The 18,828-nt window shown below is 54.2% G+C and overlaps 1 protein-coding gene across 4 annotated transcripts in view; it reads right to left on the bottom strand.

Annotated features, from left to right (window-relative positions):
• Nucleotides 1–1,205: 1,205 nt before the first annotated feature.
• The window catches only part of Tesc (tescalcin), a 33,813-nt gene continuing 16,190 nt past the window's right edge, over nucleotides 1,206–18,828 (bottom strand). The window contains exons 1-9 of one of the 4 annotated variants that reach the window (XM_087578117.1): nucleotides 17,297–17,411; nucleotides 17,036–17,105; nucleotides 9,713–9,811; nucleotides 9,512–9,592; nucleotides 8,341–8,480; nucleotides 6,862–6,923; nucleotides 6,656–6,763; nucleotides 3,735–3,782; nucleotides 1,214–1,447 (exon numbers count right to left, since the gene is read on the bottom strand). In XM_087578117.1, the coding sequence (XP_087434243.1) occupies nucleotides 1,370–1,447; nucleotides 3,735–3,782; nucleotides 6,656–6,763; nucleotides 6,862–6,923; nucleotides 8,341–8,480; nucleotides 9,512–9,592; nucleotides 9,713–9,811; nucleotides 17,036–17,105; nucleotides 17,297–17,324 (714 nt within the window). In that variant the 5' untranslated portion in view covers nucleotides 17,325–17,411 and the 3' untranslated portion in view covers nucleotides 1,214–1,369. Of the gene's footprint in view, nucleotides 1,448–3,734; nucleotides 3,783–6,655; nucleotides 6,764–6,861; nucleotides 6,924–8,340; nucleotides 8,481–9,511; nucleotides 9,593–9,712; nucleotides 9,812–17,035; nucleotides 17,106–17,296; nucleotides 17,414–18,828 lie in introns of those variants that run through there. The other 3 variants (XM_087578116.1, XM_087578118.1, NM_001398612.1) reach the window with 3 other exon arrangements.

Genomic DNA, 18,828 nt, shown 5'->3' on the forward strand with positions numbered 1-18,828 from the left:
AAAAGGTTGATGTGGTAACCCACATCTATAATCCCAGAACTCCAGTGAGATGGGAGTGGAGACAGAACAATTTGCCAGAAGCCTGGAGTACACAGATGTTGGGAAAGCCCTGGGCCACAGTGCCTCAGTGTGGTGAAGGCAAGAATGGCCTGCTGTCCTCTGACCTCCACACACACCATAGCATGTGCACACCCATGGTCACGCACTGATAGTAACAACTTAAAATGTATACAATGGGGGGGCTAGAGGGGTGGCTCAGTGTTTAAGAACACGAGAACCAGAGTTTGGCTCTTGGTACCCACAGAACAAGCCACACCTCTAACTCCAGCTCCAAAGGCTCTGACACACGCCCCCCACCAGCCAACATGCACTCCTATGCTCAGATGCATGCACACACAAGTAACAATAAAATTTAAAGAAAACATGTTTAGCCGCATCCACCTACACACACATGGCAGGGGACTGAGTGGGGATACATCATGACTGCTCTCTGGGCCTAAGGGAGCCCCGGCTGTAGGTACCTATGATGTGGCCATTCACAGACTACACAAATGAGATCAAACGTGCTCAGAACAAGATGTCTAAGTGTGCCAACAGCAGCAGTCGCCAGTTACCCAAAGAACTTTCTGGAGCCTAGAAAAGCACCTCTCCGTGTCAACAGAGGGAACAACGCACTGCAGAGCAACACCTGAGAGAGCTGGAGAGCAAAACACCACTGAGCCACAGGCTGTGAGGGGCTCTGCTCTATGGGCCCCGCACCCACCCATCCTGAAATGACCAGCCAAGCCGCACAAGCTGCTTACCTGCCGGAGGCTCCTCTGGTCTCCACTGCTGGCTGTGCTGGGGGCTGGAGTGTTCTGGGCTCACATCTGGGTCCATGCTGTCAGGAACCATGGTAGCCCCAGCTGCAGGTACCCACCATCAGGAGCTGGTGTCAGCAGCCAGCCAGCCGTGATGGTGCTGAGAAAACCCCATTACCTACATGCCAGGTCTCCAGAAGCCTGCCCAGACAGACAGACACTTCCTGGCTTCCCCTGGGTGGAGACCACAGGTGGATGCCTGGTCCTTCAAGGAGGAAACAGATGATACAGGAGGACCAGCAGAAAGGACAGAGGGTCTTCCTCACCAGTCTGCCTGCCCCTCGGAATCAGTCTTAGGTCACTGGAGACCAGGCTCCTTTAAGGGGTGTGAGGGACAGATGGGGATGCCGGGCTCATTAGGAAACCTTTATTGTCACCATTAGAGATAAAAACATCGGAGTCCCACACGCCACACCACACAAGGAGGCTAACTGAAGGGTTACTGATTGTCACAGCAGCCCAGACAAAGGGCTGAACCTCGGTCCTTAGCCACCCCCTCCCCTGCACGATCAGTGGCAGAGGGCAATGGTCTCCATGTTGAGGAAGCGGATGTGCATCTTGGTCTCGATGTCGATGCCCTGCCAGATCTGGAATGGAGGGAGTGGCATCAGCAGGCGTCCCCACCACTGCCAGATGCCCCAACCAGGTCCTCAGCCTGCCCACCCATTGCCCCTGCCACAGACTGAACCACTGTTTGCTCACAAGAAGGATGGTTCTGAGGCCGAGCTAAGTGAGCCCCTGTGTCTGCTGGTTACCCTGGCTATGACCCTCAGGCTCTCGCTGAGATGGTCACCGTGGAGTAAGGATGAAGTCCTGAATCCAAGCGAGGGCTCAATGGGCTCCACGATCTCACTCCCCCACCCACTCCCATGGATTCTACGAGTTCCAGCCACTTCTCCCCAGTGCAATTCCAGGGTTTCCTCATCATGCTGCCCACTTTCCAGACTCAGAATGGGCCAACAGAGCACAGTGTAGATGCCTGGGGGCCGTCCCATGGCAGGTGTCACTAGACAGCCATCATTAAATGACCTGCCAGCTTGGTCACCATAACCTTGGTGGGATAAGAGTTCATCTGCAGGGCTGGGGATTTAGCTCAGTGGTAGAGTGCTTGCCTCGAAAGCACAAGGCCCTGGGTTTGGTCCTCAGCTTCAAAGAGGAAAAAACAAATAAACAAACAAAACAAGAGTTCATCTGCTTCCAACTTATGCTCAAATAGAGTGATGCTGCTGTGAACTGTCAACCCTAGCCAGTTAGGGCCTGGACATTCAGGTCATGAGGCCACTGGCCTACAGGACAAGGCCTTGTCCCTCCCAAGATCACCCTTTCTCCAGCTCCTTGGCTATGAGCAGGGCAGGGGTTACAAGTAGGGAGTCAGAATAGAAGCAAGGACAGGGATCTAACAGGCAGGTGCCTCGTGTGTCTCTGTGATGTTGGGGTGTCACACTGCCAGGCTGCCAATCATCTACAGAGATGCCCTTCCTGAGCTTCTCAGGGTGAGACAGACCTAGGAGCTGGGCTTCCTACCCACTGTCCCCTGCCCTGGTCCTATTCCACTTCGCAAAGAGCAGCCCCAACTATTGGGAGGTCAAGATGCTCTCTGAGAAAGATCCTAGGCTCCATGATGAGTTCAGTCAAGTTCTGGGAGAGAGCATAGACACTGGGGCACCAGAAGAGACAAAGTGGGGAGCTAGCTTCTGAAGAGCCCAGAGGGAAGCAGCGGGGTTAGTTTGTCTTAAGAGTCTTACTCTAGGGGGCTGGGGATTTAGCTCAGTGGTAGAGCGCTTACCTAGGAAGCGCAAGGCCCTGGGTTCGGTCCCCAGCTCCGAAAAAAAGAGCCAAAAAAAAAAAAAAAAGAGTCTTACTCTAGCCCAGGCTGGCTTTGAACTCATGACATCCCTGCCTCAGCCTCCTGGGCAAACATTGCATTTGTGTGCCATCGAGACATGCTCAGGGCAACTGCATCTCTTCCCGATGCTCCTGCTGTCCTGGTATCCTGCATCGTGTTCCCAGATGAACAGGCCCCAGTCATGCCGAAGCAGATCTGTCCACTAACAGCTCCTGGCTTCCCCCTCCACACACCCTGTGTAGCCTTGGGTGTGACGGGCAGCAGCTGACCTCTGCCTCCTTCCCTGAGAGGCTGGAGCTATGCTGCCTGCCTGCCTGCAGTCGGCGTCCCCCTGGTGGGCAGAGGCTCTGCAAACAACCTAGACGCTCCAGGCCTCCCCCATGCACAGGCCTTAGCGAGGCCTGTGTGCTGGGAAACTGGACCGGGAGTTCATAGGTCTTCCTACGTCCTGACCTCCATCCCCAGGAGGCCTCGGAGACATGACTTTAGGGTTTTCCTCTTCCTGCTTCCAGATACCTTGGTCACTGCATCCACCAGGAGTCAGCCTTAACTCCCAGCCCTAGAGTGTGTTGGTGACAGTAACCGCTGTCCACCAGGTTGGCTGCAGATGCCACTGCTGGAGTGGGGACAGACGAGTGGGTGACCACTCATGACCCCCAGCAGAACTCAGCAGCATGCCGCCTGCTCCAGTCCGTTTGCAGAATCCTGGTGTTCGTCCTGGTGCAGGAATTTTTCAGGATGTTACAGAATCTCTGTTCTACCGTGAAAAAGCAACTGCTCCCAAGAAGGGTTGCCAGTGTCCCAGGATAGGAGATACTCACTTCTCCCATCTACCTGTATGTCACTCAGTCACAGACCACACAGCAACACCACCCTTTCCACAAACCCAAGCAAGTCAGTCAGTATGGCTCGCAAGGCCTTCTTCCTATAGAACAGCCCTGGTGAGCACTGGGGATCTGCCAATGGCCACAGCTCCACAAGATCCTCATGGTGGCCCAGAGTCCCCATCTTGCCCCTCTGGCACCCACCTTCAGGAAGTCCTCAAAGGTGATCCCCTCGTACACCTGGTCCGGTTCCTAAGGACAAGACTGCAGTTAGTGTATGGCCAGAGAGTCTCCCGGGGTCTTGTGAGACAGTCCACCTCTCCTTCCAACACCCAGAGCACACAGAGGTAGCATTTTTGAGGCAGAGTTAGAAAAGCAGGGTCAGGCTGGGGATTTAGCTCAGTGGTAGAGCGCTTGCCTAGCAAGCGCAAGGCCCTGGGTTCGGTCCCCAGCTCTGGGAAAAAGAAAAGAAAAGAAAAAAAAAAAACAAAAAACAAAAGCGGTGTCATTTGCTTCTAGCCAAGGCCAGTTTCTTGGAACCCCAACACTAAGGCACAGCACTCGCTCCTTGTGTGTCTCCCACCGAACTCCCCCAGGACATGTCAGGGGAAGAAACAGTGGGACCTCCAGACATGGGCCTTCCTTCCTAGTACAGCCCACCCTACCCTGTCTCTAGAAATCTGGCCACCAAGATACCTCCTGTCAGCCCAGGTCCTGATAACAGAACTATTCTGGGCTAATCTACACTAGGGTAAAGGGAGGGGCATGGAGGGCCCTCTGTGTCCACCCTCGTGCCCATGAGTCACCATGATAACAAGGGAACAGTGTGGCTTCAGCCAGGGGCCTAGCATGTTTGACCAAGCGAGTCTCCAGCCGTATCCTTCCTACCATGGGGACAGAAGGCATCGCACACACACTGCCAAACAAGTCTTCAAAAACAGTTCACCCAGCAGCTCACTGTGACAGTGACCAGCAGTGCAGGGCCCCCTGCCCTGCCTCAGAGTCCTTCACCAGGATCCTGCCCTTCATGGTTATCAAGGGGCTAGCCTCTTAAGTGTGGAAAGGCCCTGAGATGTACACAAAGCCAAGACTAGGAGACACACAGGAGCAAGTGTGTGCAGCTCCTTGCTTGAGGCAGTGTCACCCACCTGTTGGACACATGTCTCTGCCAGGGGGAAAGAAGGCCATGGCCAATCAAGGCCGGCTGGTGTAACTGCGATTGGAGTTAGACTAGGCTAGAGCTCGGTGGGTACAACCTGAGCTTAGCACATCCTGGGTTCAAAACCCAAACACACACAACTCAAAACAATGCAAGTGACCAGACCCAACAAAACAAAGACACACACTGCTGGCGTCATGGAAAAGGACCCCAAGGGTGGTTCCACAGGGCAGGACCTAAAATGGGGATGGAGAGGGAGTGACCTTTCACTCTCTCCCTGTTGCTGCTCTTGGAGGCAAGGGTCAATGCCCTTTTAATGTCCCTTTGTTTCTTAAAATGTTTCACAAAAGCCCCCAAGTTTTCCACTGGCCTGGGCCTGCCCTGTCTGTCCCCAGGGCTTTTCCTCTGTCCCTGCCTCTCCAGGGCACCAGACTCCCAGGCTGGGTGAGGGGAGCTAATTATAGACTCGGGCCCCACTGTGAGGAGTGGAACAGGAGGGTGTGTGCTGGCAAGGACAGAAGGCCGGGAGTGGGAGAGCGCCCAGGATGGAGCTAACCCAGCAACCCCACCCTCACCCACCCAGAAGCCCTGCACAGACAGAACCTGAAGATGGTGCTTGGAGAGTCACCGCCCAAGTCAGGAAGTGGCTCTGGAACAGCATCAAAGTAGAGAAGGCGGGTGGCTCTCTGGTGAGAGGTGTGGTCAGAAGTGTTAGCCAGCGCCAGAAGCCAGTGGCTACCCTGACCCACAGCTCAGCCCCCCCCCCGGGGGGCGGGCAGATTGGGGTCTGTGTTAATCTGGCTGATAGGCAGTGTGCACTCCACAGGTAAACACACACGACAAGCTCCCCCGGTGGCTCTGTCCCCACAGCACCAGGGATCTGCACTGGGGATGCCCCCACCTCGGAGGCAGAGCAGATTTGATTTAAATCAGCAGGCACCAGCTGCCAGCAATTTTACTACAGCAAATTAGGGAAAGTCACCACCAATTGAAAGTGAAGCGGGCTGGGTATCACTGAGGGAAGGAGAGTTTAATTAAGCCCAATGGGTGTTTAGCTCACCACAAGTTACAAGGGGAGCTCCATTCTCCACCAGGTCAGGGCCCTAAGGCACTTCACATGCATGCACAATGTGGCTTCCCCGCCCCCCACCCCAAACCAGGGCCAGTCGCCTCTCTGAGAGAAAAGCACAGAGAGATATGAGCCAGGTACAAGGAGACAAGGAGGCTAGAGCTTTGCTGGAAGGCCTGTCCGTGGAGGTGGCCACCTACCCACCCTAGGGGCTGATGGGCTACAACCCCATCCTGCAAGAGAGACCCCACACAGGGAAGTCACATGCTCCAAAGAAATCTTCAGAGCTGAGCCTCAGTTTCCCCAACAGTAGAACGAGGCAGAAGCCAGGAAACAGTGTACACCTACTGCCTGGCATTTGAAGGTGATACCAGAGAAGCTCTGAGCTCATGAGATATCCAGTCCTGTCACACATGTCTGACACATATAGAAAATGCCTGTTCTGCAGTCCCCCACTCAAGTCCTTCAGCTGCCACCCCACCCTCGACACCAATGGTCTTCACAAACGCAAGGTGCTGGCCCCAGTGTCCAGGCTTGAGAACACCTCCACTTCACTCAGTGAGGACGCAGAGCACATGGGGGTCCTGTGTTCGGTGCTGCCCTCAGGGGTAAGGACAGGGGTAAGGAAGGCACAGTGGTACTCCTTAGGTCCACAGATCTCCAGACCTGCAGTCTCCCAGAGGCAGAAGAACCTGCACTGGGTTATGACCTCTGCTCGCTCTACGACAGGCTGTGGTGAGAGCAGCGAGCAGGTCACCTGGCTCCTGCCACTAAGCCCTTTCTTGTGGCACAGACTCCAGCCACAGGGAAGGCACTGGGGAGCCGCAGAATGGGCTGTGTCTGCTGGTGTAACTGCTACTGGCCACCCTTCCCTCCCTGCACCCCAGGGGCTCTTACCATCTGTCCCACGCACACGCTGGCAGCCTCCATCATGGCTCCGTCGGCGATGGACCGAGCTGACTCCTTCTCGATGTGAGGATTTCCAGAGAGCAGTTCCTCCACCACCTGCCAGTGGGGCAGACACTTGGTGATCTTGGGACTCGACAGTCCGAGAAGGGGGAGACGCCAGGAGCCCCAGGCAGGGCCAAGAGAGGATACTTTACATTTCGATACTCTTCCAGGGTGATGCGGCCGTCACTGTCCGAGTCATACATATGGAACAGAACTGCGGGCGACAGAGGATGTAGGTAGGAGCCGGTTAGGCCAAGCCAGGAGTGGGACCCGGGTCCCATCCTCCCCGAGATCCCCACTCTGAAGCTATACCAAACGAAAAGCAAAACATCATGGCGAGATCCAGATACCACAGCCTTGGGGCAGAAGGGCCTGGGGCACAGGACCTAACTGTTCTCTAGCTAGTCGGATGCGTTGAGTGAATGACTTCTCTAAGCCTCAGTCTCCCATCTCTTAAGACATAAATTGGAGGCAACCCCACTACACTTCAGACACGTGTGACGGGACCGGGTATCTTGTGAGCACAGAGCTTCTCAGGTATCACGTTAAAATGCCAGGTCTTGAACCACAATGCCCACATCCTGATGGCTGGCTGGTCCTAGGTGGATCCAGAGGGTGGAAAGGCCTGGCTGCCTCTCTCAGGATTAGCAACAGTCCACAAAGATGAAGTGCAGAGTGGCCCTTCCCCACCAGCCCAGCACTCTGTTCTGGCGTCTGTCAGGAAATAAGTGCCCAGAACCATGCAAAGTACTTCCTGGTCACAATGTCCTGACTGACCCCATGAGATCAGGGTGGCCACACCCACCTCACAGATGGGCTGTCAAGGCCCCTAAGTGCTAAGACATCGGTCCTGAACTGGTTCAGACCTGTACTCTTCTGATCTCACTATCCTCACCCCAGCCCTCAGAGTGAACACTGGGACTGTATGTCCTAAACAGTGACGCAGGAGGCCCAGGGGATACTCAGGACGGTTGTTCTCACCAGCTCCTCACATACACTCCAGAGCTAAACATAGCCAAGCAGTCAGAGCCTGAGGAGGTGGGGTGGGATGTCAGGAAGGTCAGGAAAGGACCACTGGGGAAAAAGGAGACGTGACTAGGACCACTGCTCTGTGCTGCCATCTAGCAAAGATGGCCACTGAATGTTTTCTAGAGCTGACAACCTAAGGTGGGGCCTCAGGAGAAGGCTGCCATAGACTGTGCTTCCAAGCATGCCATGGGGGGAACAGGCATGGGACCCAGACTCAGGGGCTCCCCAGCTCTGGATGCAAGGTTCCGTCTGCAACAGAGTCCTCAGCCCCACAGTCCATACACCATCCCCAGGTTCAAGGTCACGCAGCTGAGTGTCCGACTTCAAGAGAAACCCAGGTCTTCAAAATACATCACCCCACACCCCGTATCTCCATCCATCCCACCCCTCCTGTCTGGAGAGGTCAGAAGCTGCTGGGCTTTTTAATGAGACTGCTGCCAAGGTGCAACTTCAGAGACGCCACCCCAACACTGTTGTTAAAGGGCTCATGGTGTAAGGACACAGGCTATGTCCCCTGACTGTCTTCCTCCCTCTGGCAGATGGCCTAGCCTCCTGCTGTTGGGGATCCCCCGCATTTGGAGAACCGGAGACTCGGCACGTACATTTCAGCTTCTCCTTCCGAGACAGCTCCACTTGTTCCTCACCCAGGGTAGTGTCAATGGGCCGGAAGTAGGACATGATAGTCAGGAAGTCCTCGAAGTTGATCTCATCGGCCAGGCCGCTGGACCCCTTACGCAGGTTCCTAAGGGGCAGCAGGGGGAGGGAGGGCCTCAGTACATAAAACATCTCTTGAGATGGCTCCGCATGTACAGAGTGCTACACAGACAGACAGACAGACAGACAGACACACACACACACACACACACACACACACACACACACATACACACACACAGACAATCTCAAGACAACATGGCCCTCTGGGTACATGTTCCCAAGAATCTGTGCCTGAGCCCTCCATCCCCTACCCCATGGTGTTCCTGGCTCCTCCAACTAGACCTCAGCCTAGCTTAGTTACTTAGTTACTTCCTTAGTTACCCATGACAGACCCACCAGTTCAGAGGCCACTGCCCTTATCATCCAATCAGCTCTCTAGAGCCCAGGGGTTGGAATGATGCCTTCTGCACGCAAGCCCATGAGCGCCACTGTACCTCCTGTTCTTTGCCTTGGCCACAGGTGGGAGGAGAAACTGAACTCTCCAGCCCACAGAAGCCACAAGAAGTCCATGCTGAGCTTGGAGCAGATCCTAGAGGTAGAGCCCCTGCCTGCCTTGCCCACCTGAGGCCCTGGGTTCCATTCCAGAGTCACGGATAAAATGCAAAAAGTGGGGCTAGGAGCTAGCCCAGCAGGTGTGATGCTTGTCCAGCCAGCATAAGGACTGGGGTGCAGGGGGATCATGTGCTTGTCATCTCCGTTCTGGGGAGGTTGAGGCAGGAGGATCCCCAGGGCTCCCTTGGCCAGCCCGCCTAGCCAAATTGGCAAGCTCTAGGCCCATGAGACCGACAACCTGAGATACGCCAGCTGAGGTTGACTTCCGGCACCCACGAATACACAAACATACATGTGTACCTGCATGCACACGGGCATGTGCGCACGGGCAAATGTGAAGAAAACCCAAAGCATCTGCTGGGTTGGGAGCCGTCTGTCACGCAGCCAGCAGTGACTCACAGAGAAGTGAACGGAGCCCAGGAGAACCGTCCACCCCCACCCATTCTCTGCGCTTGAGGACAGAAGAGGTGGGCCACCTCAGCCTGACCAGGAGAGGGGGCGCACCTGTTGTCGAAGAAGGCACGGACGATTTTGGATCGGATCGGGTTGAGCTCCAGGTCAGGTACATTGTTAAAGTTCTCCTTGCTGTATTCCAGGACACACACAGAGAGAAAGCACAAGACGACAGTCATCAGTGCCATCTGACACAGGCCATGAGGTATCCCTTCATCCCCGACAGCCCCACCCTCTCCTCAGGCCTCTTGCCTACAGACTGGGCGCCACTGGAGCTTGACACTTAGAGGAAGCTGAGAGGTGGGTGGCACACTCACACTCCTCACACTGCAGAGACGAGAGCTGCAGAGTCTGGAAAGGGGGAAAGTGGAAAGGGGAGCCCTGCAGTGGCTGCACTGGGCTCCCACCAGCAGGATACAAGCCAGAAGGGCCTTGTTATGGTTTGTATGTGCTCGGCCCAGGGAGTGGCACTATTAGAAGGTGTGGCCCTGTCGTAGGAGGTGTGGCCTTGTTGGAGGAGGTGTGGCCTTAGAGGAGGTGTGGCCCTGTCAGAGGAGGTGTGGCCTTGTTGGAGGAGGTGTGGCCCTGTCGTAGGAGGTGTGGCCTTGTTGGAGGAGGTGTGACTTTGTTGGAGGAGGTGTGGCCCTGTCGTAGGAGGTGTGGCCTTGTTGGAGGAGGTGTGTCATTGTGAGTGTGGACTTTAAGACCCTCACCCTAGCTGCCTGGAAGCCAGTATTCTGCTAGCAGCCTTCAGATGAAGATGTAGAACTCTCAGCTCCTCCTGCACCAGGCCTGCCTGGACACTGCCATGCTCCCACCTTGTTGATAATGGACTGAACCTCTGAACCTGTAAGCCAGCCCCAACTGAATGTTGTCCTTTATAAAACTAACATTGGTCATGGTGTCTGCTCACAGCAGTAAAACCCTAAGACAGGCCTCAAGGAAATGGACTCTCATGACATGGTGCCTCCTAGCATGCACCCAAGAGACTGCAGCACACACAGGCAGTCTCCATGGGAGCAAGGCTCGTAAGAACTGCAGAAAGGCCAACAGTGCCTGCTCCCAGGTAAATCAATAGCTGAACTGAGGACTGTCCACCCAGGGGAACATTATACAGCCAGGAAAAGAACTAACTGGACACTGATACCCACTGCAGGAGGATGAACCTGAAAACTGACAGTGTTGGAAAGGCATTGGCAGTGAAAAGTCACATGACTCTATTTAAATGTGTCCAGAACAGGCTGAGCGGCTGAAGCAAAAAGCAGGAGGGGGATGGCCCAGGGCTCAGGGAGCCAGAAGACAGACACCTAAGGGGACAAGCTTCTCTTAGGTGACAAATATTCTGTATATTCGCTCTGCAGAGACACTGGCACTGCTGTGCATTTTTACAATTGGGCTGTAAGGTGTGTGAGTTTTAATTCAGAAAAGGCATTCATCCTACCAGCAGCTATGGGTCCCAGCAGAGGGGATGCAGACACAGTCTCAGCTGCCCATCCTCGGAGGAGGACCAAAGCCTCCATTAAGGCTGCCTGCGCCTGTCCTATAGCAATGACCTTCTGAGGGACCTCCGTCCTAGTCTGGTACTCCAGGAGACAAAAATGAATGCTCAGGAGGGGGAGGGGTTGGCTGATTTAAAAAAAAAAAGAGGACATTAGGGAGAGTTGTGACACTGGACTAGACCTGGGCGAGAGCCAGGCGAGTCAAGGCTGTTTGACTTGGGAGGTCTACAAACAGTCCCTTATCCTGCCCTGGCTGGCTTTACCTCACAGGAGGAGCCTCAGGCTCCAGACTGGAGCAGGACCAGGTGACCGGATCTCTCCTGTTCCCGATGCCCCTGGGCGGCTTCCTGCCCTTCCCTCATGGCTGGACTGGTGGCATCTAGCCAGACAGGAGCTGGTGACTGGGCATAGCCAAGTCACAGCTCTACATTCACCAGAGCCCAGTTTGGAAGGACACATTTAGGACAGTTGTCCGAGTGTGCTGGGTGCCACCATGAGAGAGAGGGGTGGGGGAGGGAGAAAGAGAAGCAAAGAGAAGAGAGAAAAAAGCAAGCAAGCTTTGGGACAGGGTGGAGTTGGCACAAGGAATGGAGTTGTGGGGCTAATGAGATGACCAAGAGGGTGAAGACACTTGCTGTGTAAGCCTGGTGACCCGAGTTCAATTCCCGGAAGTCGAATAAATGTGGAAGGAGAGAACCAACTCCACAAGGTTGTTGGAACACACGGTAACATCTTTAAAAAGGAATCCAGTCGAGTGGGCAGAGCGGTTCAACCCAAAGTCCCGGGGACTCGAGAAGCCGAGCCCAGGATTTTGAGGCCAGCCTGGGGAACACAGAGAGTCTCAAAAACAAAGAAAAAAAAAATATCCAGGCAAGTGTGGTGGTGCATGCCTTTAATCCCAGCACTCAGGAGGCAGAGGCAGGTGGATCTCTGAGTTTGGGACCAGCCTGGTCTACAGAGTGAGCTCTAGGACAGCCAGGACTATATGGAGAAACCATGTCTCAAAAACAAAGCTAATAATAATAACAACAACAACATCGTGGTGGTGGTACATGCCTGGGATCCTAGAGAAGAGGAGGCTGAGGCTGGAGGATCATAAGTTCCAGGCCATTCCAGACCCACGCAGGCTCTGTCTGACGAGACCCTAACTAGACAAGGACACACTGTGCTACTGAGCATCCAGAACATCGAGTTCAGGATGAAGCGTGCACACACGGAGTCTGGTTTCCAGGGTGATGCGGGTGGGTGACAGGAGAGGGTTTCTTTCTGGGACACTTAAAGTGGCAGTGCGGTTTTAATGGCTAGATTGTTCACGGGTATGACCTCTTCCCCCAAACTACTAAAAACTCTCCCTCTGGTTTCCTTGCAATAAGAAGCACAACGCCATCATTTCCACAAAGGGAGTTTCCACACAGGATAACCACTAACAGCCCTTGCAACCGGCAACTAAGAGAACACACGAGCCTCGGGCCAGACACACAGGGCTCTGTCCCACCCCCACACAGTGGCTAGCCCCGTAGCAACCATAGGAAGAAGCAAGGGAAACCAGAACCCTGGACAGACAGAGCCAAGGTTACCACGGACACCATCAGATCATCGGAAGCCCTCTTCTTTCCTGGCCACTGCTCGGATGACAGTCACGGTCACAGTAGCTGTGTGAGCTCTGAAGCCCGAAGCTTGTACCTCACCTGAGAGAAGCTTGATGGGGCTCCTGTGATCCCTGAAGTAAATGTGACACGGAGGGCCAGTCACCTGCCCAGGCTCACCCAGCTGTGGCAAATCACGCTGGAACCCAGGCAGGGCAAAGTCACGTTCATGCCCCTGGCACCTCCCTCTCCACTCTCCTCCACCTCCACTCTACTATCCTACCCGCCCCCTCACCTCAGACGCCTTGTTCTGTGATCCTGGCCCATGAGATAGGCGGAATAGAGAGACTGTGGGTGCTGAGTGGGGCTCAGCCCTCTGCAGCACATGGTCTAGGGGAAAGGGGGCATCCCTGCCCCTAGCATCAGATGTCCCACTTGTAAGATAGGGATTGTGGGAATACTCAGGACACTGGAATAAGAATGTCACACATGAACACTGATGGGAACTGGGACGCCATGGCAGCGTAGACTAATGACAGAGATCATATTTATTAGTGATGGCCTCCCAAGGAGGAAGAACCCACCCCCAGGACAACACCCACTGGGAAGGCACTTAGCCTATTTTAGACAAACAGGTTGGGAGTCGGAAGAGAAACTGCCCCCTAGCCAGAATGGTAGCACCTGTTATCCCAGGTACTTAGGGAGCTGAGGCAGGAGGATTGTAAATTTGAAACCAGCCTACATAGCTTAGCAAGCCCCTGTCTCAAAAGTAGAAAGGGGACTGGGATGTGGCTCAGTATAGAGCATTTGTGGAAAGCCCCAAAAAAGGGAGAGGGAGAGAAGGAGGGATAACGCTACTGCCCCAAAGGTCTTGGTCTGGAAGCAGTCACTCACAAGAGGAAGGTCTAGCCATTTGATACCCAGAGACCTCTGACTTCTGTTGCCCCCTACTCTGACGAATAGAAGGCAAGTCTTGTGGCCAATGCTGGGCCAGGCCAAGTGGCGTGACCGCAGGGTCTTATGCCCGCCACATCCTTTCTGAGTTTTGTTGCTAGGGCTCAGCTCTAGGAGCAACCAGCCCTTCTCCACCCCGGGCCATGGCTGCTTGCAGATCATTGCCCTTGGGACCAAGTGACCCACTTACCATCAGGTCAGTGTTGCCACCCTAGTGGCCAGCAAGAAGGGCCACTAGAAAGCCCCAAGAGACATCCCACCTTCCCTGCCTCCTCCAGGGCAGCTTGAAGCCTGTGGTGAGGGGTGTTTAAGCCATCTCCCCTAAATTCTGTCTTCCCCATGCCAGACCACACACTGTGAGGCTCAATGAACCTCACACCCACAAATGGTGACAGCAGCAGTGGGCCCGCTTTCATAGACAAGAGCCTGAAGCCCAGAGAGGACTAGCCAGTAAGCTGTAGTCACACAGCGGGCTAGCAGAAGGGCTCAGGCACCAGGGAGCCCCGCTCCCTTTCTCCAGGTTGTACCTTTTAGCTTTAGAGAGAGAGAATTAGAACCCAAATCCTTCCCAGGTTTACCCTGAACCCCTCTGGGGACTCACAAAGAGGGACAAGCATTCAGCCCACAAAGGACACACAAAACCAAGAAAACCTCAGAGGGCTGGGCTGGCCCCTTCTGCAAGCGCAGGGCTGTGGGCTAGTTTCCGGTGGCTTCTGAGGCTCAGCTCAGCTGCCAAAGTCACTCTGTCAGGCCTCAGAGCAGAACTTACGGTGAGCCCTGTGTCACACACTGCCTGACTCTGGTTTCTGAGGGGCCGTCCTGAAAGGCTGTTGTGGTCTCTCCTCTTCACGTGCACAGCTCTGCCAAGTCCTCCCAGCACCCAGGGTTGGCCTCTTTGGGACTCTTTAGGGAAGGAACCAGGTCTCACAGAACAAATGTCTTCCTAGACAGTGCTCGACACAGGCCTGGAGGATGGGAGAGGACCATGAGGGCGACAGCTGAGTGAGATGGACAGAGGGACAGGAGGACAGGAGGACAGGACAGCAACCCCAGACTCGAGAGTCGAGCACTTTCTGATAGCCCAGAAGCAAGTGAGATAGAGAGGACAGGGCAGCTCTGGGTGGGGACAGAGGAGGGAGAGGTCAACAGAAGGGCAGGCCCCATTCATTACGACCAAGGAGCATCTGGGAGGGTTGAGGTCTGACCTTGGGACACCGAGAAGCTGCCATGTGTCCTAACATTTGGGCTGAGGCCCTGGTGAGGCACACAGGAAACATTTCAAGCCACAGCTTCCTCTAGGGAAGTTGAGGGTGAGAACCTCTCTCCTGACAACACAGCCTGAGGCTACTGTCCGCACTACAGCACCACAGAACTCAACTTGTTCACCCTGTTCATGATACACACGGGTTGGTTTAGATGCTTGTGAAGATTTGTATATGCTCGGCCCAGGGAGTGGCACTGTTAGCAGGTGTGGTCCCACTGGAGTAGGCGTGGCCCTAGTAGAGTGGGTGTGGCCCTGTTGGAGTAGGCGGGGTCCTATTGGAGTGGGTGTGGCCCTGTTGGAGTAGGTGTGTCACTGTGGGTATGGGCTTTAAGACCCTCATCCTAGCTGTCTAGGGGCCAGTCTTTTCCTAGCAGCCTTCAGATGAAGATGTAGAACTCTCAGCTCCTCCTGCACCATGCCTGCCTGGATGCTGCCATGTTCCCACCTTCATGATAATGGACTGAACCTCTGAACCTGTAAGCCAGCCCTAATTAAATGTTGTCCTTATAAGAGTTGCCTTGGTCATGGTGTCTGCTCACAGCAGTAAAACCCTAAGACAATACTATAGCCTTCTTGGAGAGGCCCTGGACACCTGCTGTGTGAGCACACTCATGGGTTGAGACCACCAACCATAGCTATTGACCATGCTAAGAGGCAGCGTGCAGCCCACAGCATGGGAGTTCTTCAGCACCCACTCGCACCTTACCGTTTAACGATCCCCCTTCCTCTGATCACTTCTGTGCAGATGGGACCTCTCAGGCATTCCTTTCCCCCACAGGATGACTCCACCCTCCAAACACAATCACCAGCCTCTGTTGCCCATCTCAGGCAGGGCACAATAACCTGGCCCATTTGACAAGTACCTGGGGACCAATGGTACACATCTGAGGCTTAATGCGCAGATCCAAGCCCAAAGAAATGGCCTGCTTTACACGGAAGGCTGGCTCTAAGAAATGGGGTGGGGTGGGTGCTGGCCCAAAGCCACACAGCCAACGGCTTGAGGTTCATGAAGTTTGTCTCTCAGGCTTTTCGCTTGCACCTCAAGTCCAAAGAGAAGGAATCTGACCCAAAGCCAGGTAAGACTGAGTCTGACTCCAGAATCTACGCCTCCACAGTGCGGCCTTCACAGTGCATAAGGCAAACAGTTTGTTTCTGGCTGCTGGCCATGACACCTGAGCCCATGAGAGCCAGTAAGAAGCCAGGCAACTTCGAGAGGTGCCCAAGCTTTTTCCTTTGGCCTTCAAGGGTAGGACGGCTGGCTCTGCACAGATCGATCCTGTTTTTGATAGTGTGTGAGGCAAATGGAGACGGGGAAACTTTCCGGGTGATGCTCTAGTTAACAGTGTGCCTTTGTGTAGGACCCGAGGAAACGTGTGTGTGAACATGGTTCCCTCAAAGGGCAGAACGAAGCCGGCCTGTAAAGAAGGAAGCTTTCTTGCAGTCTGTACAAGGTTTGCAACTGTGTTACAGTGAGAGGTCACCTAGAGACCCCGTGTGGGTTTGAGGACACTGCTGTCTGCTAGAAAGTGTGTGACAGGAGTCTTTCTGCTTTGCAGGCTCCCACCTGCCATTTCAACTGCTCAGCAGGTAGGGCCATGACAAGTGAGCCCAAGGCTAGCCTGGGCTAAAGAGTGAGTCCAAGGCCAGCCTGGGCAACGTAGTGTGGTACACTCAAGGGAAAAAGGCAAGATACCTGCCTAGCATATATGCGGTCACATTTAACCCCAGTACCAAAAAAAAAAAAAAAAAAAAAAGTAAACATGAGACCCAGAGAAGAAAATTATCTACTTCCCTAACAGGAAGTTGACCCCTCCTTGTTGACAGGCTCGACTTGCCCAAGGCTGGAATGACCCAGAGGAAGTAAAGTCTAAAGATAGGCCCATCAGAGTGACACCAGCATCCCGCACAGAGCTCTTATCAGTTGACCCTCAACCTCCCAGCATCAGGGAGGATCCAGCAGGCGCTCAATGTGGGGGGAATTTCAGGACAAGTCCAGATCACACACATGACATAAAGAGGTTGGGGCAGGGCCGGGCGGCTGGTTGTCTCTTCCCTGGCTATCCCTGCAGGTGTCTGTTCCTGTAAAACTAGATAGGGCCCCTTCCTCCCTCCACCTCTTGTCTTACCAGACAAGACCCAGGAGAATTCAAACAACAGGTTTGCTTCAGAAACTGGGACAGACTTTGGAGCCGGCCCAGAGCCACACATACCCAGGGTAAGCGATAAAGAGACAGAAAGTGACTGGAAGCCCAAGGCTGGCTGCGTGTCTCACCGAATGGTGGGCTGGTCTCCGCTTAGCTGCTTGAACCTCCGGTGCAGTTGCTCTATCTGGTCCGAGGAGACTAAAGAGGGGGAGGGGAAATGGGAGAGGGAGAGGGAGAGGGAGAGGGAGGGAGAGAGAGAGGGAGAGAGAGAGAGAGAGAGAGAGAGAGAGAGAGAGAGAGAGAGAGAGAGAAAGAGAGAGAGATCGGTCATCGACATTGAACTTGAAGTGGTCGAAGGATGCAGTGTTCTTGTGACCCCCCCTCCTCACTTGCCCACCGCCATCCTTCTTGTGACATGGTGACGTCTCCCTTGACCACACCAAACCATGACTGAGGGACACAGGAGAGCTTCGCTTTCTGCCTGCTGGGGACAGTTCCAGGGCTTTCACCTTAGCAAGAGGGCAGCCATTAGTCAGAGCTGATGATGATGAGCGAGGGACCAGCCACTCGCCCAGGTCCTTCTACCCCCCATGAAAGAGGAACTTGGACTTGCTAGTTTGCCCACCCCTCCCCGACCCCTCCCCCACTCCCCACCCCTCCCCCACCCTTCTTCCCCACACTGGCCTGTGGGGACTTGTCTTGTCCGGGAAGGCAGGGTGGGAAAGCAGGAAGAAACAGGAGAGAGGGTGGGCGTGGAAGAAAGAGGGAGCCCCGAAGACACCCAATGCCCCCCACTTTAGAGAGAGTGCTGAGTGACCAGAGGTGGTCCTTATGGTCACCTCTGACTTTACCAAACACTCAGAGGCTGGAGGCCACAGCAAGCCAGATAAAAGCATGTCCTTCCCACACAGGGCATCACCAATGTACCCCAGATGCTTGAGGCTCAGGGCCTTCGAGTCCTCCTAGGGACCGTGTTCAACTCCAGTCAGTCAAACAGTGACGACGGGACACCTGCGATCACTTCATCCCCGGCCCCGCCCCTCCCTGCCCCTACCTCTTATTCTACAACAGTGGTTCTCAACTTCCTCACTCTGCGACCCTTTAATTCAGCTCCTTGTGTAGTAGTGACCCTCAACCACAAGGTTATTTCTTTTCGTTTTTTTTTTTTTCTTTTTTTCGGAGCTGGGGACCGAACCCAGGGCCTTACGCTTGCTAGGCAAGCGCTCTACCACTGAGCTAAATCCCCAAACCCTTCTTTTTGTTTTTAAAGATTTATTTATTTTATGTATGAGTACAGTGTTGCTGTCTTCAGACACACCAGAAGAGGGCATCAGATCCCATTACAGATGGTTTCGAGCCACCACATGGTTGCTGGGAATGGAACTCAGGACCTCTGAAGAGCAGTCAGTGCTCTTAATGGCTGAGCCATCTCTCCAGTCCCGTTTATTTTCCTTGCTACTTTGTAACTGTAATCTTTTACTGTTACAAATGATAATATAAATATCTGTGGTTTCTGCTGTGATCTTTTCCAGTGATACCTAGCAAAGGTTGGTTCAACCCATGGGCTAAGAACTGCCGTTCTAGAAGAGGCAGACACCGGAGACCTAACGGTCCTCATCTTGGAGCCTCCCTTCCTTCCACCCCAGGTCTTAGACTACTCAAGAACTCATCCCAGAGTTCTCAAGCTGCCCCAGCAGCTGCAGCTCACCAGGGAAGACGACAGAATCCTGCCAGTGTGGGCCAGGCATCTCTCCAGGGATTACCTCATCTGTCTCACACAGCACAGGCATCAGGGATGCGCCCCCACACGATACATGTCATCACCAATGATCAGAAAGGCTAAGCAACATTCAGGACAATTTCTCCTTTCTGGAGAAAAATGTAACCATGTGTATCACTCACAAGAGAGCAAGCAAACTGA

This window comes from Rattus norvegicus, chromosome 12 (genome assembly GCF_021556685.1).
Source record: "Rattus norvegicus strain SHRSP/BbbUtx chromosome 12, alternate assembly SHRSP_T2T, whole genome shotgun sequence".
NCBI lineage: Eukaryota > Metazoa > Chordata > Mammalia > Rodentia > Muridae > Rattus > Rattus norvegicus.